The 10,431-nt window shown below is 30.9% G+C and overlaps 1 protein-coding gene across 1 annotated transcript; it reads right to left on the minus strand.

The window, feature by feature from the left end:
* Window positions 1-6,499: 6,499 nt before the first annotated feature.
* On the minus strand, window positions 6,500-8,997 carry LOC114169758 (putative disease resistance RPP13-like protein 1). Its single transcript, XM_028055049.1, has one exon. It carries the CDS (start codon window positions 8,951-8,953, stop codon window positions 6,863-6,865), a length of 2,091 nt encoding a protein of 696 aa, XP_027910850.1. The 5' UTR covers window positions 8,954-8,997; the 3' UTR covers window positions 6,500-6,862.
* Window positions 8,998-10,431: the final 1,434 nt, after the last annotated feature.

The following is a 10,431-nucleotide window of genomic DNA, read 5'->3' on the forward strand; positions in this document are numbered from 1 at the left end:
ACCAAACCAAATTTAGAAAGCTAATGTTAGCGCATCATGTACTAAAAACTGGGAATTCCAAATTCTACAAACCGGGAGTACCAGATTATGTTGGATTCTAAAAGCCGAGAGTGCCTAAACGGATGTCGAAAATCAATGACTAAAAACACGAAACCCGATGACTCTTAATGTTTTTCATGTCTTTCCAAAAACCCACAACCCTGACGAATAACCTAAAATACAATCAATCACCAAAATAAATCAGTTACCTTTTAAATTGAAGATGAAATAGTAGTGAACAGCTCCAACAAAAAACGAACAATAAAGGTGTTGGAGGAAGTGAAGACCAACTCGTTGTGGATGACAAGTGTCGTGAGTGCCTTTGAGGTAAAGATGAAAGAAGAGAAATATAGAAAGCTCAAGTGGGTGAGGAAGAGTGAGAACGAGATTGAAAAAAAGTGAGTGAGAGAGAGAGAGAGAGAGAGAGAGGTTGTGTTGTGCAGTGGCTTGGAGACATCAAATAGGGTGAAAACCATAGTCAAAGATTCAATAAAAAAACACATGCACAATTAAACGCAGTAAAAGATTAAAAGGGTACCAAGAATAATATGAAAAAGTTGGAGGGGCAAGAAGAAAATTTGGGAGTGCCGGAAGAAATCCCTTTTCATTATCATTCAAACATATTAAACTCAATAAATTCAAACCTCAACACCCAAGAACCGTGGGATTTGCTTAGCATCACCATCTCCATTTGGTTTCAACAGTCCATTATTGTTAGGAATCCAAGTGTGAGTCTAAGTCTCACATTGGCTAAAAATGAGAAAGTAGAGCACTATATAAGAATAAAGACCCATAAACTCATTGTCTTAAAGTTTTTGGTTGAGAGTGGTGTTAATGCCTTATGTGGTTGGGCTTAGGTTTCATTGGCGTTTGTTTCTCCCCAGTAAAACTGTGACACCCCGACTATTATACTAAATAATTATTATCTGATAAAAAAATATGGAATTAATTTTTTTTTTATAAGATTATCCTTGAGAGAACATTAATAATAACATAACATTATATTCACATATATGGTTTACATCTCTGTAATTGTTCATGAAATATTACAAAAATATATATTTGTATAATATTAAGAGTCTTACATCAAAATAGAACATTTATCTATATTTTTAATATCTCCTAAAGATATTAATAGAAATTATCCATGAGTTAATCTTCAGAAGATCCACCAACAATATCACGAATAACTCTCACTGAGCAGGTTCATCTTCTGTTCATGCAACAGGTACATATGAAAGAAAAATATGAAAGGAGTGAGGTCTTTATAAGCCTTAAATATCAATCTTAATAAACTCAACAAACAATGCAGACACCGGGGACCTAGATTTGGACCTACAATCACAAAACTTGATCTTGTTTTACCAGACATATGGATCCATATTCCACTTCTGATGATCCAATCTGAACATCAAAAGTTACTTTGGGAAGTGATTAGGTAGTTGAGTATTTCTCATAAAACATTGGTACAATCATAATTATTTATTTCTCGAGAATATTAGCCATTCATCGGCTCACAAAAGAGATATATACTCACTACCTAACCTTGGCGATGCCGAGCAGGTATCGGATAGTCCCAAGTTTGGCCTATGAATATCCTAGTCCAGTGCGCTATTCTGAACTATCCAGATATTCACCTACTTGGTAAAACTTCCTTAGACCCCACCATGGTCCCTGCCTTTCATCCCGCAGTGTACCAAACTGTGACTTCCCAAATACAAACACTCTGACACTGGTTTAATATCAACTTATTGAAACCAGACTTAACTTTTACTTAACTGACATACTCTTGGATATTTTCAAAAGTCATAAAATGTGATGACTATCATGTCATTGTATAAACTATACACAAAGAATATAAAACAACGATAAAATGTCCATGCAATTTTCTTCTATCCAAACTCACTGAATAAAATAATATTTACTTTCACTTCACATTTATTTTTATTTTCTAATTATAATGATAAAATAAGAATCAAAGTAAGAACTTTAAATAAATAATTAGATAAGGATTATAACATTATAAATAAATATAATAACAAAAATATAAATTAAACGGGACCAGTGCGTAACTGGAGATAAATAAAATAAAATAAATAAAAAGAACCAGTGCATAACTGGATATAAATAAAATAAAATAAAAATAAATAGGACCAGTACGTAACTGGAGATAAATAAATAGGACCAATGCGTAACTGGAGATAAATTAAATAAAATAAATAAACAGGACCGGTGCATAACTGGAGATAAATTAAATTAAATAAATAAATAGGACCAGTGCATAACTGGAGATAAATTAAATAAAATAAATAAACAGGACCAGTGCATAACTGGAGATAAATAAAATAAAATAAATAAACAGGACCAGTGCATAACTGGAGATAAATCAAATAAAATAAATAAACAGGACCAGTGCATAACTGGAGATAAATTAAATAAAATAAATAAACAGGACCAGTGCATAACTGGAGATAAATTAAATTAAATAAATAAACAGGACCAGTGCATAACTGGAGATAAATTAAATAAAATACATAAACAGGACCAGTGCATAACTGGAGATAAATAAAATAAAATAAATAAATAGGACCAGTATAATTGAAGATTAAATAAAATAAATTTAAGAGGATAATAAATAAAAATAAATTAAATGAAAGTAAATAGAATAATAGATGAGTCAAAATAAATAAAAGATTAATATAAAACCATGAGTTTATCAAGATTAATATAAAAAGAGCTTAACCTCACTCCCCCCTTACCTGATTAGTTGGAGGGACACACTAGTAATACTTCTAGAAGACCAAGATCTTTTTGAATATTTGCTCTAAACTTTCTCTCTCTATTTTCTCTTTCTCTATTTTCTCTTTCTCTATTTTTCTTTCTTTCTCTCCTTTCTTTCTTTCTTTCCTTTCTTTCTTTCTCTCCTTTCTTTCTCACTTTCTCATTTTCTTACTTTCTTACGTAACTCACTTTCACTCTTTCTTCATTTCTTCCATGTATTTATAGGTTAGGATAAGATTCCTTTCATTAATGAAAGGTAATCCAAAACTTTCCAAAGTAATCCATGTGGATGATGTAATCTTAGGTCATTTTTCTTTCATCATCCATTTCTTTCATCCATTTACAAGCCATGCATGTGTCATCTTGCCAAGTAATGAATGTATGCATTAAATGTAAGGTTATCACTTCTAATTATTCTTATCTTCCATGTATTTAGATAAAACTCCTTTAAATCTCCTTATCTTCTTTCTTTTTCTTTTATTTCTTTTCTTTTCTTTGTTTTTATTTTTCTTTTCCTTTTCTATTTTTTTTTTTCTTTTAGAAGATTCTTTATTATTATTTTTTTTTTCACATACTTATTTAATTAAAATATTTTTACCTAATATTTATATATATATATATATATATATATTATTAGTTTTGTTTTGTTCTTATTTTTATTTTTAATAAGTAAAAACTACATTATGATAAAATATATATTTTTTTTGTTTAAACTACATTTAGATAAAATATTAAACAGTAGTAAAACCATAAGATTTTCTAATTGTTTTATTTAAAATAAATAATACAGTTTATTAAAAATAGGGATGTTACCCCTCTGTTAACCTAACAAGTGGTATCAGAGTCGATGGTTAAAACCAACTCAGACGAGTGCAGTATGGTCCTTGTATCGAAAGTCTTTCTGGCAAGAGTTTCAGGTAAGTGTGTCCCGTTAAGAAGAACGACGCTACAAAAGAGGCAGAAAAGGAGTACTCGTGATTAAGGTTTTGGGTCGAGAGTGGTGTCAATGCCTTATCTGGTTGGACTCAGGTCTCATTGGCGTTTGTTTCTCTCCAATAAAAAAGGAAAGAGAGCGATGTTAAACCTCGTCGGTGCTACTAACGATGGCTTCGGTAACCTCAAATGCGCGAGCATGAGTATAGTGGAGGAGAAATGGAGGGAAGAGAAACATGTGTTTGTGTTAAAGGAAAGAAAAATCTAATTAATCAAAAAATTAAGCTATATGAACTCAATTAAAAAATATGAAAATTTTGAGTACTTAATGAATAAATTTTTTTAACAGATGATTAAGTTAAAAATTCTCAAAGGGAGTTGAAGCTTAATTAAACTACTTTTTTATGAATAAATTATAAATTTGATTGTAGTTAATAACTTTTCCATTGTAATAAACTGAATTATGATTTTGTATACGTTAATAAATATTCTCTTGTACCATTTCTCCGATCACATTTATTTTCTTATTCATTTTTTTTTTCAACTTTTGTTTTTAGTTTTTGGAACATTATATGTGATGTTCCCACGTTTTTATGAACTCGAACATATGGATTCAAACATGCAGGTATATATAGTTTAAAAATAATTATTACTGGATCTAATTATCAAATTTTCATTTTAAAATAGACGACTGTTATCAATTTGAAAACAAATTTAGTGATTCTATATTATTATCACATGATGAAAGTATATTATAACTTGATTTTATTTTAGAGAATAATTAATGTAACCTTTTCTAGAATCATTAGATTTAAATTTTATTATAAATTAATATACTAAATCATATTCTAATAGGCTACAAAAGGAAATAGTCCAGATTCTTTCTTTTAACTGCTTTTATTACTGTGTAAAATGACAATTACTTCCTGCACCTTATGGTTTTCTTAATACACCCTATCACTTTTCCTATCATTTTTGGATTTTTTTTTTCTGGAAATCATATCTATAAGTATTTACAGATAAAATTCGTGATGGATAATTGGTATCTGTAGATATTTGTTATCCGCAGGTAGCGGATAGCGGGTGTTAATATTCGTTTATAAACGGATCGGATGTGGGTATCATACTATCTGTACCCATAGTATCCGTTAACCATAAAAGAATAAAAATAAAATAAAATATATATTTTATTAAGTTAAATTTAATGAAAATTAAATTTTAATTTATGTTTTATTAGATTAAATTAGATTTATATTTTATTTTACATTTTTTTGTAATTTTATTTAAATTTAATTTTAAATATTTATAATTTTTTTTAAATATTTGCAGGTATCCACGGGTACCACAGATTTTAAAATATCTACGAGTATTTTTTAAACGATACATGTACGGATAGCGAAATGGGTAACGGATGGACTTTTTTGTCATAAATCGGGTGTCTAACCCAACCTGTTGTCATTCCTAAACGTGGGAAATGAAATTTAATGATATGCAGGAAACTTTACGCTTGTGTGAAATGATCAGAAGGCTCCAAGATTTTGACCTTCTATATGTCATTAAGAGAATTAGGTAACGCATAAGTTAATTTAATTTTATGCATAAGTTAATTTAAAAAAGAAAAAAACAAACTTCATCCTAAATTAAAATTAGTTTATGCATAAGTTTATTTAATTTTTTCCGTATAATTTATCTAAATTTTTAATTTCAACTTTTTATACTACTTTTAACTTACAAAAACTCCTTTTATTTTGATCTTCCAAAAATCGTTAGTAAGCAAACAAGTAAAAGACATATCTACGCTTTATTTCTGCACACAATTCAACATCACTGAAACACAAATATAAGTAGGATCAGTTAAATTGAATTGTTATCAAACAAACAAACAAACAAACCATTTAACTGACAAAAGAAGAACTTCATTCAACCAAACAAAATACTTTCTGTATCAGTTTTCCTTCAGAAAAATTTCAAACTTGAGATACAATAATCAAATGGAGGATGATTAGGGGAGTGAAAGGTTCTTGGGTTTACCAATACAATAGAAAAGAGAAAACAAGGCTTCTGTTTGATGAAAACATACCAATTCACACTTGGAGAAAATAGTCTTCAGTAATGAACACAATTTGAAAAGAAGCTATTATCTTTTACCCCATAACAGAGAAAAAAATTGTCCATGCATTAAAAAATACAACTAAAATACACAGATATTATAATTTGGTTTGTAGTGATAGGATTGAATAAATGATATAGAATAATTAATTCAAATTATGATGTCCTTCATACTTTGATCCATGTGATTTTGTACTTGTCCAGTAGTTAACCTTAAAGCATAAGAGAAATGAGTGTAACATAATCTGTTGAGAAGTGGAACAGAACACTTACTCTGTTACTGTAATGCATTATTCTTCTGCAAATACTTATACTATCATCACTACCTGCTTACAAATCATTTATTGTTGTATTATTTTCATGTGATATCAGTCAGTCACCTGAGTAAAGCACAACAATTGCCCAATGCCAGTGAGAAAAAAGTATTTGATGATTTCATCCATGGGAGCACATGGCATGGCACTGATTGTTACAAATTAAATTCATATTTACTCACTATGAAGCTAAGTATATAGGAGCTAAATTCACATGTTTTAATACAGTATTAGACCTGTGCAATAGAAGAACAACTATGTGTTTCAGAAGTAAACTCTTTAAAGAATATATCAAAAAAACAGTTATCAGTGACATCAATTTATAGTAAGAACTTGGGAAACAAAATTCAAGAGTGGAATGTTTAATCCAATAGTACAATTATGTTAAAAAACCTGATGGAAGGGGTGAATTGTTAGAAGCTTTATGCAGGAGTATCAATGAAAGAGGAGAGTAGTTGATACAAAGCAACATATGCATGTTTTCCGGCAATGATTCAAAGTTAGGACACTCTTTGATTGTTAGATCTTGGAGATGATGATGAGCCTGATCCTGTTAAATCATCTGTAGATTTCCAAACCCACTGAGACTAAGAGTCCAGAGTGTTGGGAAGAAATCTAGTGGAAAGATCCTTAGAGAGACAGAGTCATCACTGATTGACTCCAGAGGTGAATAAATGTCCAACTCTTCAAGAGTGTTGAATACCGAACTCCCTGCCATGGCCAACACTAAAATTCATTATTACTTTAAGATTCTTCAGTTTTTCCAAATGCGGAGGCACCTTTCTCACTTTAGTCTCTATAAATTCAAGGCGATACAAATTGGTGAGTAAATACAAATTTGAGGGCAACTCCTCCAAATCTCTACAAAAGTTCAACTTCAGTATTTGCAAGAGGGTGAGTGAACATATCTTTTCAGTTAGTTTCTTAATTGCAGTATTGGAGAGGTCTAATGAACGAAGATGCTCAAGATTACCAACAGAGTCAGGTAACTCTTCAAGGTTCAAAACAAAACACAAAGATAACATTTGTAAAAGCTTAAACTTGGAGAACAATTCATGTATCGACATATTGAGTAGTAAACCACCTGTTGGCATAAATGTACGCAACTTTTTTGTACTACATAACTTTCCAAACCCATCAAAATACTGATTGTATCTAAGTTTAACTGAAAAATGACGAGTAACTTTTTGTATCTTCTCTGTTTTACCAACTTCCCACATGAAGTATATGCCTCCCCCAACATAGTTTGCCAAATCATGTATAAGGTCATGCATAACAAATACCTCTTCCTTTTCATCCGATTGTTGAAAGAAGGACCTTGATAGTAAATCATTGAAGTATTGTTGGCAAACATCTTCTGGAGTCCTACTGTGTTGAGAACAGTGTAGGAAATTTTCAGTCATCCACAACTGAAACAAATCTTCCTTTCTAAACTCGTAATCCTTGGGGAATAGGGCACAGTAAGCAAAGCATACCTTGAGGTGTGAAGAAAGGTGGATATAACTCAATGCTAAAGCAGGAACAATATCATAACGGTCTTGTGAAAAATCCCATATTTCGCTTTGGAACACAGATTTCCATTCTGAAATAGATGATTTTCTGTATAATAGACTTCCCATTGTTTTCAAGGCAAGAGGTAGTCCTTTACATTTTTCAACAATCTTCATGCCAATCTCTCTACACTCTGGATTTGGCTCAGTATCATCATCTCGAAATGCATGTTTAGCAAACAACTTCCAGCAATCATCTCTCTGCAATTGCTTGAGGGAGTGCTCTTTTGACCCCATGGTAGAAGCAACTTCCTTACTACGTGTAGTCACAAGAATCCTACTCCCCTTAGCTCCGAAAACAAGGGACTTTTGCACGTCTTCCCATTTAGATTGGTTTTCATTCCAAACGTCATCCAAAACAAGAAGAAATTTCTTCTCAGTCAATTTCTCTTTCAATCTTCTGTGGACCATCTCTAAATTTCTACTATCATCAGTTGATCCAATAACCGCCTCAAGAATTGCTCTTGATACTTTGAAAACATCAAATTCGTCTGAAACGCAAACCCAAGCTTTGAAATCAAATTTGGCCTCATCCACTCTTGGGTCATTGAATACATGTTGAGCAAGAGTGGTCTTACCCACCCCACCCATTCCCACAATAGAAAGTATTGATGGCCGGTTAGTACTGTTGTCGTCGGATATCAGCCAGTCAAAGATCAGTTCTTTATCGTGATCTCTGCCATAAAAATCAGTTCCAACAACCAACGATGTTGTTTGTGATTTCTGTGGCAGTTCACTGCTCAACCCAGATCCAACACCGCTAGCTTTTTTCAATCCTAGAGCACCCTTTTGGCTTGAGAGAAATTCTAAGCCGTCAAGGATTTGTTCCATCCTAGACTCAATCTCCTTGTTAAGGGAACTAATACGAGAGGATTTGAAGAAATCGAGTACCTTGCAAGTGCAACCCGAAAAGGTTTGAGATTCAGAATCAGCATCCACTCCTCTTTTGGAGAGCATTTGTATATCATCCAAGAGATCCTCTGCATCAAGGACAGCATCTTTGACCTCAAGCAACCAGTTTCTGACATGTGGATCCGTGAACTGCTTTCCCTCTGCATCATCAGCCAGAGAATGGATGGAATGCAGCTTGGTTTCCAACTTGTTCAGCAGCTTCTCATCAAGCTTTCTTGCATGAAAGAAATCGAGAATTTGAGGAGAAGCTAGCTTCTGAAATGCAACATCAAGGAAAACAGAAAGAAGAGCACCACCAACAAGTTCTAATGCCATGCTAAGACACAGTGATTCAAATGCGTTACTTGATCATGGTTACTCAGAGTATTATTCCATGCATCACATGTACTTTAACAGCTGTGTTCCATTTACGAATGAGTGGGTATCGTTAAAATTATAATATTGTAATATCAACTAAGGGAATTGTTTAAATTAAGAGATGTGTTAACGTGTTAAAATATTTTATTTTATTTCTTGATATATTAACTTTTGATATGATTTTTTAGCTCTGCAGTGTATTTTATTATAGGAATTTTTGTCATGGTATTAAAATAATATTTATAGTAATAATTTAATGTTTAATCTTTCTAAAACAGTCTAACTAACACTATACCTACATATTTAAGAGGACAGAGTGCATGCATACTGGTATCATTATGAGACAACTTCACCAGTCAACAAATACTTAAATAACTCAAATTCTTTTCTGTAATGGTTTTTTTATATATTAATTTTGAATGGCTGGACCACGTGCAGGGTTAACATTATGATGAAATGAATGGTGATATTCTATTTTATGAATGATGCTTTAGTTGATAATTATTAAGGACGAAAGAAATCAAATAATTTATTCAATGAACATAGTTTACATAAAAGTAATATTTATATATAGGACAATGATACTTTAACCCACTTTTTTTTGACCCACTTTTAACTCACCACTCTCATCACCCTTAGATTATCACATCACATCACTACAAATAATTAAAATAAATGTTATAAGGGTGATGAGAATTGTGGGTTAAAAATGGTAGGTTATATATAATAGCAAAACATATTATAATAAGCTGAAAGGAAAATAAATAATTTATCATAAAATTTTATATATATATATATATATATATATATATATATAATATCTAAACTATCTATAAACTAAATAATTAATTATATATAATATTAAGTTATATTTTATTTTAATTTTTTTAAAAATTGAAATAAATGTCCATGATTCTCAACTTTTCAATGAAATAATTGAAGGTGGTAATAGGAAGACCTTTCATGGTTATGTTAGCCATTTAATGCACAATTCTAAGATAAATGAGAGTTAATATTTGTTTTTTAATAAGTTCACAAATGAAGTGATGGTCAATATCTATATGTTATGAAAGAGATTAGAATCAATGTGCATGGCAAATTAGTTGTCAAAAAAAAGTTGTATCAATTGAAACTTTAAAGTGTTTGGATAATCATTATAGTCAAACCACTAAAGTACGATATTTCAATTATGTTGAAGATCCTCACATAATATCCTATTTGACAAACTTTTAGGAAATTAGAGAATCACCAAAGAAAACAAAAAAAAAAAAAAAAATCAGTGAATGATCTTTTGGTATCTAAATAGTTGCCCCAATCTACATTAGTATATGATGAAAGATAAACTTTGTTATCGATCACAAAGAAAATACCTTTACTAAAGTGGACTTCAAGTACAATAACAAGTGATGTATTCCATATACATGTGTGGTTAATTG

The sequence above is a fragment of the Vigna unguiculata genome, chromosome 11 (assembly GCF_004118075.2).
Source record: "Vigna unguiculata cultivar IT97K-499-35 chromosome 11, ASM411807v1, whole genome shotgun sequence".
In the NCBI taxonomy this organism is placed as follows: domain Eukaryota; kingdom Viridiplantae; phylum Streptophyta; class Magnoliopsida; order Fabales; family Fabaceae; genus Vigna; species Vigna unguiculata.